The sequence below is a fragment of the Podarcis gaigeae genome (genome assembly GCF_964106915.1).
Source record: "Podarcis gaigeae genome assembly, chromosome: 4".
NCBI classification, from domain to species: domain Eukaryota; kingdom Metazoa; phylum Chordata; class Lepidosauria; order Squamata; family Lacertidae; genus Podarcis; species Podarcis gaigeae.
In genome coordinates, this window is record NC_139677.1 from 100766612 (window position 1) to 100790486 (window position 23875).

General features: G+C 44.5%; 1 protein-coding gene across 4 annotated transcripts in view; it reads right to left on the bottom strand.

Annotated features, from left to right (window-relative positions):
* The window catches only part of FAM168A (family with sequence similarity 168 member A), a 155108-nt gene that overhangs the window by 86137 nt on the left and 45096 nt on the right, over positions 1–23875 (bottom strand). For all 4 annotated transcript variants that reach the window (XM_083737376.1, XM_083737375.1, XM_083737374.1 and 1 more), the window contains exon 2: positions 20917–21005. In XM_083737376.1, the coding sequence (XP_083593502.1) occupies positions 20917–20986 (70 nt within the window). In that variant the 5' untranslated portion in view covers positions 20987–21005. The remainder of the gene's footprint in view (positions 1–20916; positions 21006–23875) is intronic.

Below are 23875 nucleotides of genomic sequence, written 5' to 3' on the forward strand. Positions count from 1 at the left end.
TGCAAAACTGGTGGAGGCCAAAGCACTGGGAAGTCTTTCCGGACTCGTGTATTTGAACAGTGCCAAGCAAGCTCATTGAGACAATATTTTCTTCCTGTTGTCCTAGCCAGAGCTCTGGGAACTGATAAATCATCTCTGGCTGCAGATGCATTAACATTCCAGGCCGGTACTGGGTTAGATGAAATGAGGACGAAAGCCAGCAAGAGCACAGGGAGAGAAAGGGACACGGGGAGAATGTTTCAGAGCAAAATGAAGCCTTGCACGTCCTCCAGATTTCGAGAGAAACACAGGCGCACTTGGGTTATGCTAAAGGGACAAGAAATGCTTGTCGTGTGGTAGAGAGCAAGCTAAACAAGAAAACTCTCAAATCTGGCAGCACCACTGTGCTAAATAACTATTTTAGTGGTATGGGTAGGCATGCATGTAGGTGCAATTTCCAGGGATGGGAATTTCCAGGGTACCCTGGCAACTTAATAACTGGGTCTAGCAACTGGACTGCTGAATAGGGGATGGAAGCAGGTTTCCTTACCTTCCAGATGTGCTAAATAACATCTGGATGCCACCAGCATCATCACCCCTCATATTCTCTTTTCCAAACACTGCTTTCTCTTGCCACCCTCTCCCTCCCACCCACCAGGGCTTTACCCTGCTTGATTTTCTCCTCAGTTTTGTTGTTGTTGTTCCTTTACATAACCTTCTCATAACTCAGCCTTATCTGTTTAGAGTTTGGATTTGGATTTGATATCCCGCTTTATCACTACCCGAAGGAGTCTCAAAGCGGCTAACATTCTCCTTTCCCTTCCTCCCCCACAACAAACACTCTGTGAGGTGAGTGGGGCTGAGAGACTTCAGAGAAGTGTGACTGGCCCAAGGTCACCCAGCAGCTGCATGTGGAGGAGCGGAGACGCGAACCCGGTTCCCCAGATTACGAGACTACCGCTCTTAACCACTACACCACACTGGCTCCCACAGTTTAGACTGTGAGCTGGCCCACAATCCAGCAATTTAAAGGGTAAAGGTAAAGGGACCCCTGACCATTAGGTCCAGTCATGGCCGACTCTGGGGTTGCGACGCTCATCTCACTTTACTGGCTGAGGGAGCCGGCGTACAGCTTCCGGGTCATGTGGCCAGCATGACTAAGCTGCTTCTGACGAACCAGAGCAGCGCACGGAAATGCCGTTTACCTTCCCGCTGGAGTGGTACCTATTTATCTACTTCTACTTTGACGTGCTTTCGAACTGCTAGGTGGGCAGGAGCTGGGACCGAGCAACGGGAGCTCACCCGGTCGCGGGGATTCGAACCGCCGACCTTCAGAACGTCAAGCCCAAGAGGCTCAGTGGTTTAACCCACAGTGCCACCCGCGTCCCAATTTAAAGGGGTGGGGGGGAGTTAAAACAATGATATATAGCAAGCTGGCAAAACATAAAATTAAAGACAACAGAGGGAATAAAACAAGCATCAAAAATAAAACCTGATTCAGCTGATGGTTTAAAAGGCAGTGCATGGGGAAAGGAAGTAACAAAAGGAAGACAAAAGGAAGTAAGAGTTGGTGCCAGGTAAGAATGAAGGAATCTGCTTTAAATGAATTAATACACAGTTTTTGGTAGTTCTGACCCAAATGAGCTTTGCTTGCATCAAACTGCCTCTTTCATCAAGCATGTCTGTGCTGCTCCCGCATTGGTGGTCGCTGTTTAAAAACCCAGCAAATTATATGCAAAATTACATGCAGAAATAGGCATAATCTGCATATGATACATACAAAAGTATCAAGCCCCGTGCTATACTTCTGCATCACAACTTTGTAAGTATATTAATAATATGTATTTAAATTCAGTTATATCTATCTGTATCTTTTTTGGCTACTTTAAGAAACCTGGAGCACATATGCCTGTAGTATTATATACATAATATTATGCATAATATGTGAGAATTGTTTGTATTTTGAGCAGAAGGGGGAGGCAAATTCCTCATCAGGATTAAGGAACAGGACAGTTATCAGACTAAATCTTTTGAGATTTTCAGGAAATTCCATCCCCAGTGCTAGGCAAGCCCCCTTGGGAAGGTCATTCTAATGGCAGGGAGTCAGAGCTGGTTAGATAGTCACCAACTATCTAATTTCTGAAGAAGTGTGCATGCACACAAAAGCTCGTACCAATAACAAACTTACTTGGTTTCTAAGGTGCTACTGGACTGGAAGGATTTTTTTTTATTTTGTTTCGACTACGACAGACCAACACGGCTACCTACCTGTAATTTCAGAAGGTGGGAGAATGTGAAGAACAGTCATTGACAATGAGCTCAATCATGTATGAAAACAGTCCCACAGCTACACAACCTCCAAACCATAAGGCTTTAAAAAGTAAACGTCAGCACTTCGAATTATGCTCAGAAATGGATAACCAGTGAAGATGTTTTAAATCTGGAGAGATAAAACCCACAGCTGATGCGGCCCTGTTGAAAAGACTGACTCTCTCCCCATGCAATCTTGCAACTATTTTTCTACAACTATAGCAGCCTTACTTCAAACAACGGCACCTTGAGACCAGGCAACTTGAAGGATCACCTTGCCCCATATACACCTGTTTTAGCTTAACTGATGGTTTTTAAAAATATATCTGCTTTTTAAAAAAAATAAAGGTTTTTATTTACAATTTCAATTTTTGTGTCGTTTTTGTAAATTGCTTAGAGGTTTTATTTGCAATCAAGCTGTACATATTTTTTTGTTAAAAAGAAACAATCCAGTTCCTTCAATGGATCTGCGATTATCCCCTTCTTCAGAAATGTTGGTGCCACAAACAAGATTGTCACTCGAGGTGGTGGCAGCAACGGATAGGACCGGCAGGTGGCAGTTTTGAGGCCCGGGACAGATGAGCCAGGCCCAGCATGGTCTTACTTTTCAGAAGAATTAGATCTGCATTACAGTGCAGCACAGAAATCTGATACAAAGCACAGGAGGAAAGTGATTTCTCAGAAGGCTCTAGGCGGGCGATGTGCATGCTCTGTGCAAACGAAACAAACCATTATAGAAAGCCAAATTCCGTGAATCGTGTATAAAGCTAAAGCAAGGGTCAGCAAACTTTTTCAGCAGGGGGCCAGTCTACTGTCCCTCAGACGTTGTGGGGGGGGGGCAGACTATATTTTGAAAAAATAATAATGAACGAATTCCTATGCCCCACAAATAACCTAGAGATGCATTTTAAATAAAAGGACACATTCTACTCATGTAAAAACACACTGATTCCCAGACCGCCCGCAGGCCGGATTGAGAAGGCGATTGGGCCAGATTTGACCGTCTGGCCTTAGTTTGCCTACCCATCTATGACAGCCTGCTCCCCATCACAACATTCATCCTCTTTAATGTTTGAAGCTGCAACACTCAGAGCAAATCAAAGAAACAGAAAGTTGTGTGCAGTGCCTTCTTCCCAACCAAGGCAAAGAGCAGAATTCTGGGACCAAGAGAAACAGCAAAAGGGTTAATTAAGATAGGGTGGGACGTGGGTGGCGCTGTGGCTTAAACAACAGAGCCTAGGGCTTGCCGATCAGAAGGTCGGCGGTTCAAATCCCTGCGACGGGGTGAGCTCCCGTTGCTCGGTCCCTGCTCCTGCCAACCTAACAGTTCAAAAGCATGTCAAAGTGCAAGTAGATAAATAGGTACCACTCCGGCGGGAAGGTAAAAGGCATTTTCGTGCGCTGCTCTGGTTCGCCAGAAGCGGCTTAGTCATGCTGGCCACATGACCCGGAAGCGGTCCGCTGGCTCCCTCGGCCAGTAAAGTGAGATGAGCACCACAACCCCAGAGTCGGTCACGACTGGACCTAATGTTCAGGGGTCCCTTTACCTTTACTAAGGAAAGGAAAGGAAGCCTTCACTTGGCTCCTTCTTCCTTGTGGCAACAAAGGTAGAGGGTTTAAGAAGGGGAGCAGTGCCTGCCCTGTGTGCCCCATGCAAACACCTGGCTGGCCAGCTACAGGCATGATGGTATCACACAACTTCAGGGGCTGGCATGTGGCAACTTTGTCAAAGGTATTACTTTGACAACTTGTAACAGAGGCTTTACCAGCCAGCACTGGATCAGATTTCCATCCATAAAAGCTGACCTTTCAACAAAAGTATAATGCCCGCCTAGAATGTAAAAAAAAATAATTGTCTACCTGGGGAGGAGAAAATTTAAATATTTAATATACACCCTTCCAAATACAAAATCCTAATTCACTGCTCATAGAAACAGACAATGCAACCATTACCCAAATTGCTCATTGCTAAGCCTGCCTGAATGCAAGATTAGAAGTATTTCCAGCAGACTCCTAGCAGGATCCAATTTTCATTTGTTCCTTCATGGAATCTACAAACTGTGAAAGCCCAGTAAAGGACAGCCTCTCTATGAAGGATGGTCAAAGAGCCAATTTTCAAGATTCCAAAACTGGTCTTGCAAATATATATTTGTCAAGAATCAAGTCTCACGCAGGAACTAATTTCCACAGTATGTTCCTATATCTTCAGGTAGAAAACAGTCCCTTGCCTGTAAAAAAGAGTATGCAAATCAGGACAGATGAAAGCTAATTTATTATTAAAGCTACATTTTGCAGGGAAGAAAGTTGTTGTGCATGACTCACGGAAGTCTAAAGATTGCAGAGGTGCAGATTTCAGATGTTTACTGCTCTGAAAGCTCACACAGCTCTGGATGGACAAACACAAAAAGTCTGGCAAGAGCTTTAAGCAGAGCCATAGCTACAGGGTGGGGGGTCTAGCCAGGTTTTTTGCCCTGGCTGAAGCCTCCAGAGGGGTGCCATTGTGTTTGTGTACAGAAATGTGCATGTGAGTGTGCTAAACTGGGTCTTTGACCCGGGTGAAAGAAAGCCTAGTTTTGCCCCTGCCTTAAGAACAAAATAAGAGTCTGCTGGAACAAGCCAATGGCCCATCTAGTCTAGGGTTACCAGACGTCCCCATTTCCCAGGGACAGTCCCCAGATTTGCAAATCTGTCCCCGGATTTCATTAAATGTCCCCGGGAAACGTGACACCCTGCTCTCCTGGAGTAATATTCAGCTGGAGGGGTGGGAAGATAGTTTTTGCGCAGGCAGAGGCAGAGGTGGGGTTGAAGAGTGCAAAAGAAGGGCTTTGCACCTTGCCCTGCAGAGAAACCACGTGCCTTGCGCCCATCCTGGGCAAAGGCGCGTTGCCCGCCCATGACTCCCGAGCCTCTGCCAATCTCCTACCCCCTTCCCCCTTCATTTTGAGAGTTTCACAGGGTGTGAAAGAAGAGCTTTGCACTTTGACCAGCAGACAAACTGCACCCCTTGCACCCCTTCCGGGAAACGGCTGCCCGCCCAAGATTCCCAAGCCTTCCCCAATCCGTCAAAAGGAAGGGGGCAAGAGATCGGGTGAGGAGCGGGAGTCACAGGCGGTCGTCGCACCGTTGTCCCTGAGGGACGCAAGGGGCGTGGTTTCTCTGCTGGGCAAGGTGTGGAGGGGTGAAATGACTTTGATCCCCTTGGCCAACTGGAACGGCGGTGGGGCTGGGCAGCTAAGCATGAGAGAGAGCGTGAACGAGAGCATGTCCCCGACGGCCGGGAACTGCAGAAGTCAAATTGGAGCAGGGAAGCCTTATGTTCTTTTAAGTTGAGGCTGCTTGAGTTGAGATAGCTCCATTGCAGGGGGTTGGCCTAGATGCCCCTCAAAGGCCCTTTCCAAATCTGTGCTCATCCCACAAGCATATTCTCAAACTCTGCTTCCAACTCCACCCCCAAGGTTTCTTTCCTCCTCTGGACTTCTCAAGACAGCAAAACAACTGATGTATAGATGTAATTAGCATCCTCCCCTCCTGTGGCTTCCTGCCACTGGTATTCAGAAGATAACAGCAGCCCAGAAAAATACTTACTGCCTGTCTCCCTTTACCTGAAGGTGCCATGGTGACTGACATAGTAAATAAATAAATATTTTAAATACACAACAACAGTTAAAAGTGATCACACTAAACATCCCCCAGGTACACATTCCCCTGCCATAAAATTATCACAAGCAATCACTATAAAACAGCAAGCCGCTAAACCATCCACTCAGTGTATATTAAAAAAAAAGCATGGGGAACGGGGGAAGTATCTTAGACTTGGGGACAGGTTCACCGTCCCTGGGGGAAATGTTCCAAAGATGGGAAGACACTACAGAAAAGACCTTTTTTCATACAGCCACCCTGCACACCTCTCTTGGGGAAGGGCCTCAGAAGAAACAATGCGCTACAAGTTAATGGGGTTCTGAGCCGTATAAGGCTTTGTAAGTTGAAAACCAGCACTCCAAATTCAGCTCAGAAACCAAATGCAAGCTGGTGCAGATAGGCCAGCACCAATGTTATACGTTCGGAGCTGTGAACATATATGTGAAAAATGAACGCAACATTTTAGATGCAGTCATTCATTTTCAGCTTTGTATTCTTGTTATTAAAAAATGTGCCTGGGCATTCCATTGTTGCTCCCATAACCTCGGTTTAAGGTGCCATTTAGCTCCTAGCTTTCATATCTGTTTCTAACACTGTATATGTGTATATTTTCAAGCGTTGCTCCACTCATAATCTGTCATCTCAATAAAAATATTTCTTTTGAAAAAGAAGATTACCAGAGGCAGGAATGCTCCCTTTTCCAAGAATGAATCCAATTACTGTATGCCTCTAGCAAATATCTGATCTGCTGTTCCTCTATAAGAAGCCTGAGGCCCCTACTGACATTGCCAGTGCTGCTCCTAGTGGCCACTGGCACTCTCAGCTCACCTGCTGAAAAGGTAAAAGGCCTGTCCTCATGATATGCAGAGAGAAGGGACTTTTGAGGCCTGGCTTTCACTGACTAGTAAGCCTACATCCAAACCGAACTAAACTTTGGACTGCAAGTGGGGCTTGCGTGATGGACTGCTCTTCCATACCAAACCTGGCACTGTGGTCTAAACCACTGAGCCTCTTGGGCTTGCTGATCAGAAGGTCGGTGGTTCGAATCCCCACGACGGGGTGAGCTCCTGTTGCTCTGTCCCAGCTCCTGCCAGCCTAGCAGTTGAAAAGCACACCAGTGCAAATAGATAAATGGGTACCACTGCGGCAGGAAGGTAAACGGCGTTTCCATGCGCTCTGGCACTTGTCACAGTCCTCCATGCACCAGTAGCGGTTTAGTCATGCTGGCCCATGACCCGGAAAATTGTGGACAAACGCTGGCTCCTTCGGCCTGAAAGAGAAATGAGCGCCGCAACCCCATAGTCGCCTTTGACTGGACTTAACTGTCCAGGAGTCCTTTAAAGGTAAAGGGACCCCTGACCATTAGGTCCAGTCGTGACCAACTCTGGGGTTGCGGCACTCATCTTGCTTTAGAGGCCGAGGGAGCTGGCGTACAGCTTCCGGGTCATGTGGCCAGCATGACTAAGCTGCTTCTGGCAAACCAGAGCAGCGCACGGAAATGCCGTTTACCTTCCCGCCGGAGCGGTACCTATTTATCTACTTGCACTTTGACGTGCTCTCGAACTGCTAGGTTGGCAGGAGCAGGGACCGAGCAACGGGAGCTCACCCCGTCGTGGGGATTTGAACCGCCGACCTTCTGATCGGCAAGTCCTAGGCTCTGTGGTTTAACCCACAGCGCCACCCGCATCCCATATCCAGGGGTCCTTTACCATTTATTTATTTTTACCATACCAAACCACCACCTCCCAAACATAGAACATTAGGATTCCAGCAAAAAGGCTACACTAGAATCCTTTCCTATTCAAATGTTGGTTTTATATGACAGGGGGTTTGTTTTGAACAGCAGCTAGCAATGTTCCCCCCCACCACACACACACCTATGGTCTGAAGTGTCATTGCCCAAAGCTTAATTGTTTCATTTACTTAAAGATTTATATGCTGCTCTTCAGACATGCTTCCAGGGAGATCTCCGTAACACACAATATAAACATTGCAATGAAAAACAAAAACCCAATTGAAAGTAGCATAGAGTCACTTGCAGCAGGTAAACAAACACTTTATGAGACTGGGAGAATAAATATGTCCTTGCCTGGTGCAAAAAATAACAAAGATGGTGCCAGGCAAATCTCCGTACGAAGGAAATGTCACATCACAGAAATGGGTCTCTCTGGTAACTGCCACCTTGTCTCAGATAGCAGGAGTCCCTGAAAGAAACTGTCCAAAGATTGCCATAATACACAGGCAGGTTGTTGTGGGGAGAAGGCATTCCTACAGGTACTGAAGGTTAGTCAAAAAGCACTGTGCCTGGGAAGTATCTGGGAGATTGATATTCCCACTGATCAGTTTTAGTCAACAACCTAATGGTACAGTGGTACCTCTGGTTGCGAACGGGATCCGTTCCAGAACCCCGTTCGCAACATGAGAAGAATGCAGCCCGCATCTGCGGGTCATGATTCGCCGCTTCTTCACATGCGCATGACGTCATTTTGAGTGTCTGCGCATGCGCGAGCGGCGAAACCCAAAAGTAACCCTTTCCGGTACTTCTGGGTCACCGCGGGACGCAACCTGAAAAGACGTAACCTGGACCGAATGATCCGGCCCAATCTCCTTCTCAATCTGGCCCGCAGACGGTCTGGGAATCAGGGTGTTTTCACATGAGTAGAATGTGTTCTTTTATTTAAAATGCATCTCTGGGTTATTTGTGGAGCACAGGAATTACAGTAGTTCATTTTTCTCCCCAAAATATAGTCTGGCCCACCACAAGGTCTGAGGGAGAGTGGACCGGCCCCTGCTGAAAAGGTTTGCTGATCCCTGCTCTAATGCATTACAGTGATCAATTCACAGAATCACAGAACTGTCAAGTTGGAAGGGACCACAAGGGTCAATATAGTAGCTGATCATATCAGCAAAAAACTGGCCTGAGATCAAGGAGCAAGTACAGAGCGACTGGACAAGTGACTGGATTTGTTGGCTGGGGAGACTAAACAATTGCCTGACCCTGCTCAAAGCCATCCTCAAGACATGGAACACACACACACACACACACACACACACACACACACACCCTACTCTGGCTTTTACCTGTGAAACCTCAGAGCTGTGAGTCATTCATAGTTATCATTAAAAAGGAGCAACGGAACACAATGTGCTTGCCCTTGTAAGATCCTCAAAGAATCTTTTTTTTTGGTTTTGTTTATTAAAAGCAGAGGATTAGACTGCTTGAACGCCAGAAGGCATAAGAGCCAGCAGTTTTCCCTCTCGCCCTTTGTTTTAATTGGGGCCAGCAGCACAGCACCCTCCCCTGGGAAATCATTCGGAAAGTTACACTGCAAACCAGAATTAAGGCGCAGGTTTGTAACGCTGTGAACAACAGATGCAAAAATGCACTCCTGTGTGCTAAAGAGAATCAAGGTCAATGAGGCTGAAATTCTCCACAAATGTCACCAGGCTGGAACTTGCACAATCTGTCCCTGGATCCTAAGCACCTCGCCTTTCTGTTTTTGGGGGACAGGAGGCAGGCAGGTGTGGAGGATTCCCTGCTCCTGAATGGGGTAACTGTGCCCCTGAAGGATCAGGTGCGCAGCCTGGGAGTCATTTTGGACTCACAGCTGTCCATGGAGGCACAGGTCAAATCTGTGTCCAGGGCAGCTGCCTACCAGCTCCATCTGGTACGTAGGCTGAGACCCTATCTGCCTGTGGACTGTCTCGCCAGAGTGGTGCATGCTCTGGTTATCTCCCACTTGGACTACTGCAATGCGCTCTATGTGGGGCTACCTTTGAAGGTGACTCGGAAACTACAACTAATCCAGAATGCGGCAGCTAGACTGGTGACTGGGAGCGGCCGAGACCATATAACACCGGTCTTGAAAGACCTACACTGGCTCCCATTACGTTTCCGAGCACAATTCAAAGTGTTGGTGCTGACCTTTAAAGCCCTAAACAGCCTCGGCCCAGTATACCTGAAGGAGCATCTCCACCCCCATCATTCTGCCCGGACGCTGAGGTCCAGTGCCGAGGGCCTTCTCGCGGTTCCCTCATTGCGAGAAGCAAAGCTACAGGGAACCAGGCAGAGGGCCTTCTCGGTAGTGGCGCCCGCCCTGTGGAACGCCCTTCCAGCAGATGTCAAAGCGATAAACAACTACCTGACATTCAGAAGACATCTTAAGGCAGCCCTGTTCAGGGAAGTTTTTAACGTGTGATATTTTACTGTATTTTTGGTTTCTATGGAAGCCGCCCAGAGTGGCTGGGGAGGCCCAGCCAGATGGGCGGGGTATAAATAATAAATTATTATTATTATTATTATTATTATTATTATTATTATTATTATTTCTCTTGTGGTAAGAAACGCGTGTTTCTAGCCTTCTAGTCTACAGAAGATCCTGAACTGGTGATCTGAACCTGACTAGGGCAGGGATTTAACCTACCGACTAGCACCAAGCTCTAGCCAAAAAAAGAGAAGTAAATAGAGAACTATAAGTTCAACAGTGGAATTTCGATGTTTTGCTCTCTCAGTTGAAGAGACTGATTAAAGGAGTGTATTTCCGCATCGGACTATACAGGGAGTAAACAGATAGAAATGTCCATCTAAGATCTAGTTACAGATAGGTAGCCGTGTTGGTCTGCCATAGTCAAAACAAAAAAAATTCCTTCCAGTAGCACCTTAAAGACCAACTAAGTTAGTTCTTGGTATGAGCTTTCGTGTGCATGCACACGAAATCTGAAGGAGTGTGCATGCACACGAAAGCTCATACCAAGAACTAACTTAGTTGGTCTTTAAGGTGCTACTGGAAGGAATTTTTTTTGTTTCATCTAAGATTTGACAGCTATCTGTACAATATCATGATTACACAGAATTTCCCTTTTGGGCAATTCCTTCCACTCCGATGTAACTGTGCTAATTTAAGAGATTTCAGCGCAGAGGCCTTGCAAGTACAGGTTTCTCTTTTGAGCAAAGACTATTCTAAGAACATAATTACATCAGCCAAATCCAAAGTTTTGAGCTCCAATAGGAATGTGCTTGGTTCAGAAAGCTTCAAAAAGTGCCCAGAATAGAGTCAGTCACTTGCTGCTTTACTTTTATGTAAGCCGATATTTGTGGTGCACTATATATATATAAATATTGGCACTTGCTACGCAATGTAGCAGCCATGAAAAGAAACCTCTAAATGCTTATAAAAGAGCCAGGAATTGCAAAGACTGGTTGGTTCGTAATGATGTGCAGAGTTCAACAGTCCACTTTGGCACCTTACGGACGTCACCAGTGTGTAAACTGTTTCGATTCAGAATACACCAACAGGATGCATTCATTCAGTAGTCCAGTTGACCATTAAAGTGTACAAAAACCTCACTACTTTTGGCTGCCCTCATTGGTTCATGCCATCAAATGCTCATGTGAAAATATTTACATTGGTCAGAGCTTTCAAAACACTGGCAACATCTGCACTTGTAGATCTGGGGCTCTTCTGGTGGTGCATTTTGAGAGCGCCACCACAACCACGTGTCCTTGAGACCATAAAAAATGTACATCAGCTGGCTGTCAAATTGCTGATGAAGAGGGAGCTGTGCTGGGTCCTTACCCTACGGTTTAACTCCCCAATGAAGTGGATTTCCTCCCTTTGCTGTGAACACACATGTAGGATTTTCTCCTTCATTGTTTCTTCTCTGCTTCTTGTTTCCAGGTTTTCTAACATACCACCTATTTATTCAGTTCTAGGTACTATATACCAGTAAGTGGTTAAAATCACCTCTTCATTCCGTTCCATTTAGCTTAAACAATGCACCTGCTACAACCTCTCATCCTCAGAAAACTGGTTTCATTAGTAGTACCTGACTGCACAGACAGCTGATTCCAGTTTATATAACAGGTCCAAGGCGTCACTAAAAATTGTGAGTTTATTTTCATGATCGTGATTTAGCTATCTCTGGATATATTGTTAAAGAGAGGTTTTTAAAGATGACATTTTGAGTTTTATTAATCAGGTTCTTATTGTTCTCCATTTGGGGGGGTCGTATCATCTTTAAGCGTCCTGTTTTAATAATAATAATAATAATAATAATAATAATAATAATAATAATAATAATAATAATAATAATAATTTATTATTTATACCCCGCCCATCTGGCTGGGCCTCCCCAGCCACTCTGGGTGGCTTCCATAAAAACCAAAAATACAGTAAAATATCACACGTTAAAAACTTCCCTGAACAGGGCTGCCTTAAGATGTCTTCTGAATGTCAGGTAGTTATTTATCGCTTTGACATCTGCTGGAAGGGCATTCCACAGGGTGGGCGCCACTACTGAGAAGGCCCTCTGCCTGGTTCCCTGTAGCTTTGCTTCTCGTAATGAGGGAACCGCCAGAAGGCCCTCGGCGCTGGACCTCAGCGTCCGGGCAGAATGGTGGGGGTGGAGACGCTCCTTCAGGTATACTGGACTGAGGCCGTTTAGGGCTTTAAAGGTCAGCACCAACACTTTGAAATGTGCTCGGAAACATACTGGGAGCCAATGTAGGTCTTTCAAGACCGGTGTTATATGGTCTCGGCGGCCGCTCCCAGTCACCAGTCTAGCTGCCGCATTCTGGATTAGTTGTAGTTTCCGAGTCACCTTCAAAGGTAGCCCCACGTAGAGTGCATTGCAGTAGTCCAAGCGGGAGATAACCAGAGCATGCACCACTCCGGCAAGACAGTCCGCAGGCAGATAGGGTCTCAGCCTACGTACCAGATGGAGCTGGTAAACAGCTGCCCTGGACACAGATTTGACCTGTGCCTCTATGGACAGCTGTGAGTCCAAAATGACTCCCAGGCTGCGCACCTGGTCCTTCAGGGGCACAGTTACCCCATTCAGGACCAGGGAATCCTCCACACCTGCCCGCAGGTTTTGTTAAATATGTTTTCTTGAGACACACACACACATATATTTTTCATATATTTCACATTTCTGTATATGTTTCAACAAAAAAGCACTTTGGTAATTTTGTTTCATATGCATTTAGAAGAAGACTATGATAATGTATTAATACTTTACTGTTCCATGTTATTTGTATGTTTATAGCACATGTGGCTCCCAGGCCTGCTTAGCTTCATGGGCTTTCAGACCATAGTCTAGAACAGGTTTCCTCAACCTCGACCCTCCAGATGTTTAGAGACTACAATTCCCAGCATCCCTGACCACTGGTCCTGCTAGCTAGGGATCATGGGAGTTGTAGGCCAAAAACATCTGGAAGGCCGGGGTTGAGGAAGCCTGGTCTAGAACAGGGGTAGGCAACCTAAGGCCCGTGGGCTGGATGCGGCCCAATCGCCTTCTCAATCTGGCCCACGGATAGTCTGGGAATCAGCGTGTTTTTCCATGAGTAGAATGTGCCCTTTAATTTAAAATGCATCTCTGGGTTATTTGTGGGGCCTGCCTGGTGTTTTTATATGAGTAGAATGTGTTCTTTTATTTAAAATGCATCTCTGAGTTATTTCTGGGGCATAGGAATTCATTCATTACAGTGGTACCTCAGGTTACAGATGCTTCAGGTTACAGACTCCGCTAACCCAGAAATATTACCTCGGCTTAAGAGCTTTGCTTCAGGATGAGAACAGAAATCGTGTGGCAGCAGTGGGAGGCCCCATTAGCTAAAGTGGTGCTTCAGGTTAAGAACAGTTTCAGGTTAAGAACAGACCTCCCGAACGAATTAAGTACTTAACCTGAGGTACCACTATATTTTTTCTTTCCAAAATATAGTCCGGACCACCACATGGTCTGAGGGACGGTGGACCGGTCCACTGCTGAAAAAGGTTGCTGACCCCTGGTCTAGAACTTAGGTGTTTGCTCATCCAACCTGGTGCTAGACCGCAAGTATGCTTTTGACTGCATCTTTCCTCTTGTTTGCCAAATCCTACATCTGACCACTAGCCCATCCATGACTATGCTTTCTTCCTCCGGCCCACATGACCATTGGCTGCAGCCTATAATGAAACCAGGCCCCAAGCCTGACCGGGGTGGGTAGGTGGGAGCTGCTGCTATGGCCATGGCGTGTGGCTCTGTTTGATGGTAGCACTCGCTGCTTTTCAAAAACCTCCTTTCCCAGCCCTCTGCCTGCTCTTGCTGCCATTGGTGCTGTTGTGCTCCTCTCTCGCCCCTTGATAATTTGGATTTTCTCATTCCAAAACGCTGGTTTTTCAGAATTCTGGGGGCTTGCTAACGGACAAGAATTGTCACCCAGCCTAGAGTTATGAACATCCTTGATGCGGCTGGTTTTTGTGGACTGTTGCCTTGTCCCAGCACGGACAGCACAGATATTTCTCGTATGAATAAATGGGAGTCTTTTTCATTAAAATGTCGAGCGATCTTTAGGCAACAACAAAAAAATAGTTCTGTTCTCTTTTGTAATTCAGATTTAGCTCACCCCATGGAAGAAAAATGGTAGGACATGAAGAGCTTTTGATATATTTTGTGCCTGGGCTTTTCTTCTCCATCCTGAAGTTTTCTGTTTCATGGTTTTTAAAATAAAAGCCACTCTTATGACAACTCTTTGCCTCCTGGGCTGCCAAGACAAACATCTAAGGACTCTAGTGGTTCAATTGATTCATCAGTGCTCTGTGTATGGGTTCTCACACTGGCAACATCTAAGTTTCCCTGCCTTTTGTGCATTCACTTGCATTCCTGGGGACCTTGTTAAGCATTTCCGTGTTTGAATTTGCCTTCCATTTCCTTTTCAAGCGATTCCAGCTCTCCCTGGGACCTCCAGCAGGGCAAATAAAGGTCATTTGAGTACCTGATTAGCTGGAATGCACATTCACTTGGTCCCTCAATTCCATACAATTTTGCTCAAAAGCACTCAGCAGAGCCAGCGGTTTCATTCCTAGACATCTTAGCAGGCTGACTCTCCCACCTATCAAACCTCAACCCTCTTACCTCTCTCAGTTCTGCTAGTGAAAACAAAAGATGCTTCAGGTGGATTGCAGCCACTGGAGAGGGGAAGAAATAATAAACCTACAAATAGCTGAAATTAGCAGACATTTGAAGAGGAGCCTTCAACATACCCCTCCTGAATAATCCTTTGTTATCTTCTCTCTCTTAAATCCTGCATTGTCTCCGATTCTGGTGCCAAGGAGCCAGGGTGTGACACTGGTCAGAGACAAACAAAACCACCCACTGTGGAAATTTGGCCCACGCTTTCTAGAAAGATAATGGGTTGCACAAAGACGGCTTGTGGTTTCCAACAGGCCGTTGGCTGGCCACTGTGAGCAAAGAAGGCTGAACTAGATAGGCTCTCACAACATAGATTAGGCTGAGAATCAGTCTGGGAATCAGCGTGTTTTTACATGAGTAGAATGTGTGTTGTTGTTTAGTCATTTAGTCGTGTCAGACTCTTTGTGACCCCCTGGACCAGAGCACGCCAGGCACTCCTGTCTTCCACTGCCTCCTGCAGTTTGGTCAAACTCATGCTGGTAGCTTCGAGAACACTGTCCAACCATCTCGCCCTCTGTCGTCCCCTTCTCCTTGTGCCCTCCATCTTTCCCAACATCAGGGTCGTTTCCAGGGAGTCTTCTCTTCTCATGAGGTGGCCAAAGTATTGGAGCCTCAGCTTCATGATCTGTCCTTCCAGTGAGCACTCAGGGCTGATTTCCTTAAGAATGGATCGGTTTGATCTTCTTGCAGTCCATGGGACTCTCAAGAGTCTCCTCCAGCACTTTTCTTCCTAAAGTAACACTAACGTCTCAAGGAATGAAAGCTGATTTCCTTCAGAAGAGTAGAATGTGTGCTTTTATTTAAAATGCATCTCTGGGTTATTTGTGGGGCATAGGAATTCATTCATTCCCCCCCCCCAACCATAGTCCAGGCCCCCACAAGGTCTGAGGAACAGTGGACCGGCCCCCTGCTGAAAAAGTTTGCTGACCCCTGACCTAAAGCAAGTGAAATCATCAGTACGTACATATGGTCAAGTATCAGGCTGGGATATTTCTTTAAATGCCACACACATTCATTAATGCAATGTAAAGAGAAAAGAACTTCATAGTTGCTCAATTTGCAAGGCTTGAAAAATCCCAGGTGCGTGAACTCGTAGAAGTTTACTGCTGAGTCTTACTACTTTGAAATATTTATTCAAGCTTCTGCAAGTCGGCCGCATGAAAGATTGATGCTGGCACTGCCTAGACACTAGAATTATTTTTCTAGCCCTGTCAATATACTTTTCCTGTTGAATCAAGGAGACACTTCATCAACAGGGAAAAAATTATGAGTGCATTTATTGGTGAACGCTTTATCCAGCTAAGTTACCTCTGCTGATTTTTCAAAACATCACTATTTAATTACTATCGCCACTCAATGGCAAAGAGAAATAGATCAAATTGCGGCTCTTACTAGGAGAGCTAAATTATATTATGGGATGCCCTGGGGAGCACCTCTGAGTTCATTATGATGAGGTTAGTCCTGTGGCCCGCCACAAATCCATGGCAATAGAATTAGGTAACAGAATGGCTGATGCTCCACAGAATATCTGCTGATATATCTTTTAAATGGTGTTTGTTTCAAATACCTGAATCAGCAAACATGGCATATTCACATAAACTCTCATAAGTGTGTATGTGTATACGTGTGTGTGTGTGTGTGTGTGTGTGTGTGTGTTTGCTTGCATGCATGCATCAGGTTTTATTTTCTGTAACTGCCCACAATACTTTATAAAAGCATATCCTCCAATTTTTCACTGAAGCCTGATCTAGAGGAGACCAGCTTCTCCATCCCTGCATTACAGGGAGGGGGGGGTTATCTATTTTTGTTGTTGTTTAGTCGTTTAGTCGTGTCTGACTCTTCGTGACCCCCTGGACCAGAGCACGCCAGGCACTCCTGTCTTCCATTGCCTCCCGCAGTTTGGTCAAACTCATGCTGGTTGCTTCGAGAACACTGTCCAACCATCTCATCCTCTGTCGTCCCCTTCTCCTTGTGCCCTCCATCTTTCCCAACATCAGGGTCTTTTCCAGGGAGTCTTCTCTTCTCATGAGGTGGCCAAAGTATTGGCGCCTCAGCTTTAGGATCTGTCCTTCCAGTGAGCACTCAGGGCTGCTTTCCTTCAGAATGGAGAGGTTTGATCTTCTTGCAGTCCATGGGACTCTCAAGAGTCTCCTCCAGCACCAGAATTCAAAGGCATCCATTCTTCGGCGATCAGCCTTCTTTATGGTCCAGCTTCCACTTCCATAAATCACTACTGGGAAAACCATAGCTTTTACTATATGGACCTTTGTTGGCAAGGTGATGTATCTACTTTTTAAGATGCTGTCTAGCATGTTAAGATGTTATCTATTTTAAATCAATTCAAATTAAATAGAGCACTAGGGTTTTCAGCAGGTCTATGTCACTGGAACAGTGTTGGTCCAGAAAGTGAGTAAATGCCTTTTATTTGGACCAAGAGCTACTCAAACTGCAGCCTTCCCTTTCAAAAGACAAGGTAGCTCAAATAAAACACTTTGGTGTAATCAATTCATATAGCTCATTGGATTCATCGGATGTTAAGACAGACAGAGCAGTCACCTGTCATTGACATGCAGCCAGAATAAAGCCAAGGCGCTTGACATTTTTGCTAAACCGCAGTCATGCAAAAGGAAGGCAACCACCCATACCAATACATAAGGCTCACTCAACATTTCAGCATCGCTCCAGCCATTTTGCTGCACGCTATCTCACAATATAGATTCAGCAGGAATAATAATGCTGAATTTGAAGGAGAAAGCACATCGAAATAAGGAGATTTTTAAAAGGCTATTCAATATACATATATTCAATATATTCAATGCCTGATGTGCTCTGGTCCATGGGGTCATGAAGAGTCGGACACGACTAAACAACAACAACAATTCAATATACAACTTCAGCCAGAAGAAGATAATTCATGGAAAACTCTGAACAAAATGTATACTGCATCACTTGAGAGAAAACAAGTATTTACAAATGCCAGGAGACTGAGTGCTATCTTTGTCTTGTGGCACCTTTGTTAGTCTAAATGCAACAGGGTTATTTTAGCAAATAAAGCCCTTTGCTCCTTCAGCAGCCAAGGCCACAGAGAAAACTTCCTATTTTCCTATTTTTGCCTATGAGTTTTAAATGCATCTCTTTCATACAGCTGCCTACAGAACACATTAGATTATCACAGCCCCATAAGCTTGTCTTCTCCGTTTAGGAGGTTAACATATTTCGATGCTTTTAAACAACATTTATCTTCGTGCATATTACAAAGACACACAAAGAACCAAGCTCAGACATGACATGAATGCTTATTCTCAGCCTCTCCTGAACTCTTATTCCCTTATAGCCATCTCCTGATTTTCTGCTGGAACACTCTGTCTGTTCCAATATATCGTTCTGTTTCCAGATCCTGTGCAGGTTTGCCTCTTATGCAATTCATATGGATCACCAGCCATTACATCATTCCTCCTCAGGTCTCTCTCTCTCCCCAGGTATCTGCACCTGTTCCGTCACCTTTCTATGCACTAGATGCTCAGCTCATATTTTAGGTCCCTGCATGCCAACTGGCGTTGGTCAAAATGCCCATCTTCCTAATTTCCTACTGAGAAGGTTTTTCAGAGACAGTCTCTTGCTACTGGCTACGGCAGCAGGAACGAAGACACTTCCAAACAAAACAACTAGGCTCTGTAGGACACATGGCAGCTTCTTTCAAGATCTACAACATGGTGGTTGTAGACTTACAATAGCCTGTTATATTGTGGCAACTGGTGCATCACCGAATAGCATCCCAGAACAGTTGAGCATCACTTCTGTCTGCAAAGTGACAAAAAGATCTAGGACAGACAGATACTGGCCCAATTTTCGATTACAGTGGTACCTTGGGTTCTCAAACTTAATCTGTTCTGGGAGTCTGTTCGACTCCTGAAACCGTTCGGAAACCAAGGCGCTGCTTCTGATTGGTTGCAGGAGCTTCCTGCACTAATCGGAAGCCGTGTCAGACATTTGGCTTCCGAAAAGCGTTTACAAACTGGAACACTTACTTCCAGGTTTGCAGCGTTCAGGAACCGATTTATTTGACAACTCAAGGTACCATCGTACCTATTTATGGTATGTGTATGTCATTCCATAACATCAAGTTCTCTGGGTGGCTTGCACTAAATAAGTAGATAATAATAAGCAGATGATGACGACAACAACAACAACAACAACAACAACAACAATGAATAAAAATCTACATAGAAGATGGAACAAGCTTATTTTTTCCTGCTCTGGAGGGTAGGACCAGTACCAATGGATTCAAGTTATAAAACAGGAGATTCTGAGGAAACACCAGGAATAATTTTCTAACAGTAAGGGCTGTATGACAGCCAAGGGGCTGAGCAGTAAGCTCCCAGCACCACCTTCAGGAAACAGCCATCCAAGTAGGAAGAGAATCACTGCCAAAATCCACCTCCCACACCTAACTTGGACAGCCTATTCAGAAAGATACCATGGCCAAATGTATCAAAAGGTCTAACACAGGGGTCGGCAGAGGTTTACCTTGCGTGGGCCGGTTCACTCCACCGGAGAATCCTCCGTGGGCCGGATTGCGGGCACACATAAGCGCCCGTGTCCGCGATTTCCGGCGTCTGCGCAGATGTGATTTCCGGCATCGCAGAAGCAAGTCGCCGCGCCGCTTTAGCGTAGTGGGCGGGGGCTTGGCGAGCGGGCAGCTCGGTTCGGTTTGGGAGCAGCTCGTGGGGTGGTTAAACGACCCCCGTAGGCCGCATGTGGCCCATTGGCCTGAGGTTGCTGACCCCTGGTCTAACAGAATCATCAGGGTGGCATATCCCTTATCTTTCTCTCAGCAAACGTCACCCCACAGAATAACCAAGACAGTTTTCCTCCCCCAACCAGGCCTGAATTGGAACCAAAAGGGATTTGGAAAAACAGTTTCTTCCAAGAGTGACTAGTGTTGCCCTGCTACTAATTCTACTGTTGCTGACAGGGCACATAATAGAACAAGGAAATGTCTTATATTCCAAATCTAGCTGTCGATTCATCAATACAGTTGCAGAACATAAACAACTTCTGATAATTACAGGGAAATTTTATCTGTGTTTTTCACTAAGGAACCCTAATAAGGATTGTGATTTTATGTAAACTGTGTTATTTTTACTGTTGTTAGCCACTCTGAGCCTGGCTTCAGCTGGGGAGAGCAAGATATAAATAAAATATTAATAATAATAATAATAATAATAATAATAATAATAATAATAATAATAATAAAGTTGAGAGGTTTGGGCATGCAACTAAAACAAGAAACCACCTGCATTAAATAACTCCATTGGGGGGTTTTTTACATTTTGTATTTTCAGCAGATGTAATTGCTAACATATGAATGAGTTTTCTTGTGCAATATTCACAGGTTACATCAGTGGTAATTCACGGCAAAGTTCATCACTGTAACCTGCAGAGGGTTATTTATGCAAAAGAAAGCAGCCATCAGCAGAGAGAGAAACCACTGACTTTTTTTAAGGCGTGCAGACTGAAGATAAGTGATGAGATCCCATAGGGTAGACATACCAAATGTTAAGCACAAATTGAAGTATCACATTAGAACATGCCTGAGGAGAGAAGTCTTATCAAACAAAAGCCGGTGCACTGAAGGAAACTCCAGGGGTAACAACAAGATCCCAAAAGAACAACAAAACTTGGTTATAGCAACGCACTTCTTGGAAGGGTTCAACTTATCTGAATTAACCAGCTGCCTGGTACACACAAAACCTGTATCTGAACTACACCACTTCAAGCTGCCGATAGGAGCTGCTCTCAGGAACAAATGTACAAAGCAAAACACACACAGAGAGAACTTCACAAGGCTAAAACCCAGCTAAGACCTGCCATCCCAGATCTAGCTTTCTACATGCAGAGAGTGGAGGTGGGGGTATTAAAGAGCAGCACTGTTTGATTAGCCCCACCTTCCATCTGAAATGGTACATCCCATAAAAAGGCACACGACCTGCATGGGAAGTAGGCCTCTGAGCATGGTAATATAAGCAACCTTACCGGTATAGGCCATGTTCTTAGGGTTTCCATAAGGAGCCCCAGGTTGAACGGGGCTGTAAACTGGATTCATTGTGGAAGACGTGAAAACTCTGAAAGAGAAAGGAGAAAAGGTTATTACTGAAAAATATTTCCCACTCTCACATTAAGATGGTAAGGACTATGTTTACGATTCATGACATAGAGCTGCAAAGATTTACGAAAAGACAACAGCTTACTCAGTTATTCAAATGTTGGAGCCTTCACTTAATTCTCTTAAATGACTCTCACGGGTGACTTACCTGTCCTCCTAATTACAGCGAAAGAATTTCAAGAAAAGAGTTTTTCGGTACTGTGATGAAATGGTACTTGGGTGAAATCAGAAAGAACAATTCCCCTCTTCCACCAGGGGGAGTCCAAGCCAAAGGACAGATCAGGGAGTTGAGGCCAAAAACCCACACAATGCTTCTTTGGCACCAACTGGCCGACAATGCCCAGGAGGAAGGCCTCTGGTTTCTTAAGGAAGGTATACTTAAATACCTTTTTCAGCTCATTATATATCATTTCCCAGAAGACCTTCACCCTGGGACAAGTCCACCAGAGGTGAAAGAATGTTCCTTCATTTTCCTTACATTTCCAACATTTATTGTCTGGCACGTGGCATATTTTGGCAAGTTTAACTGGGGTCATGTACCACCTATATATCATTTTCATTACATTTTCCTTCAGAGCATTACATGCCGTGAAGTTCATCCCCGTGGTCCACAACCTTTCCCAATCCTCAAACATAATATTATGCCCAATATCCTGTGCCCACTTTATCATGGCCGACTTAACCATTTCATCTTGTGTATTCCATTTCAACAGCAAGTTATACATTCTTGAGAGTACTTTAGTCTTAGGTTCTAACAATTCTGTTTCCAACTTCGATTTCTCCACCTGGAATCCTAACTTTTTATCCTTTTTAAAAATTTCTTGAATCTGAGCGTAATGTAACCAGTCTCGCACTTTGTCTTTCATTTTTTCCAAACTCTGCAATTTCCAATTATTGCCCTCTTTCTCTATTATTTCCCAATATTTCGGCCATTTGGCCTCCATATTGGGTCTTTTTCGGGCCTTAGCCTCCAGAGGTGATAGCCATCTTGGAGTTTTATTTTCCAATAGGTCTTTGTATTTTGTCCAGACATTAAACACTGCTTTCCTGACAATATGGTTCTTAAAGGCCTTATTGATCTTAACTTTGTCATACCATAAGTATGCATGCCAACCAAATGCATTGTTAAAACCTTCTAAATCTAACACATCAGTGTCCTCTAGAAGTAGCCAGTCTTTTAGCCAGCAGAAAGCTGCGGCTTCATAGTACAACCTTAAGTCTGGCAGGGCAAAGCCCCCTCTTTCTTTCGCATCAGTTAATATCTTAAACTTAATTCTGGGCTTTTTGCCCTGCCAGACAAATTTAGAAATATCTCTCTGCCACTTCCTGAAGCACTCCGTCTTATCCACAATTTGCAATGTTTGAAACAAAAACAACATCTTAGGCAATACATTCATCTTAATAGCAGCAATTCGGCCTAACAAAGAAAGCTTCAATTTTGACCAACTGTCCAAGTCTCTCTTAATTTCAGACCAACATTTTTCATAATTGTCCTTAAATAGACTCAGATTTTTTGCTGTTATGTTTACCCCTAGGTACTTTACTTTTTTAACCACAGTTAGTTCTGTTTCTCTCTGAAACCGTTCTGACTCTGCATCTGTCAAGTTTTTTCCCAACACCTTAGTTTTCTGTTTGTTTAGTTTAAAGCCCGCTACCCGACCAAAGTCCTGAATCAATTGTAACACTCTTTTTGTGCTAGATTCTGGCTCTTGCAATGTCAAAACAAGGTCATCTGCAAAAGCTTTAAGTTTATATTGTTTCGCTCCGATCTGAATCCCTTGCACCAACCGGTCCCCTCTAATCAAGTTCAAGAGCACCTCCAGGACAGAAATAAACAGCAAGGGGGAAATCGGGCAGCCTTGTCGTGTCCCTTTTTCAATCTTAAACTCTTCTGTAACCACATTGTTGACTATCAGTTTTGCCTTTTGTTCTGAGTAAATCGCGTCAATCCCATTTTCAAAACCCCGCCCCACTCCCATTTCTTTTAAATTCCCCTTCATAAATTTCCAAGAAATGTTATCAAAGGCCTTCTCCGCGTCTATAAAAATTAGAACTGCTTTAGTGTTAATATTTGTTTGCAAAAGTTCCAAAATGTCAATAATGTTCCTTGTATTAGCAAACAAATATCTTCCTGGGAGAAAGCCTGCCTGGTCTTTATGAATTGTCTCATTTAAAACCCTTTTGAGTCTTCCTGCCAAAACGTCAGCAAATATTTTGTAATCCACATTTAAAAGGGAAATGGGACGGTAGTTCTTAAGTTGTGTCTTTTCAGTTTCTGATTTTGGTATCAATGTGATGAAAGCTTCCTTCCACGATTCAGGCGCCTTCTTTCCCTCCATAATTTCATTGCTGACCTCCATCAGTGGTTGAATCAAATAGTCACTTAATATCTTATAGTACTTGGAGGTCAAGCCATCTGGCCCTGGAGACTTGCCCAACTTCATATTCTGAATGGCCTGTTCTATCTCTAATCGTGTTATTTTACTATTCAGGAGTGATCTATTTTCTTGTGATAGTTTTTTAAGTCCATTTTTCTCCAAAAATTTTGCAATCTCTTCCTCATTTTGTGGCCCTTGAGTGTATAATTTCTTAAAATATTTCTGGAAACATTTTCTAATTTCCACCGGGTTCTGAATATTCCTTCCTTCTATTTCCAAATTTGTTACTATGTTCAGCTTTTGTCTCTTCTTCAACTGCCAAGCCAGCAGTTTCCCACATTTATTAGCCGATTCAAATGTTTTTTGTTTCATTGATTTAATCTTCCATTCTATTTCCTGATTTATCAGTTTGGAATATTGTGCCTGATGAAGTTTAATTTCTCTCAAGATC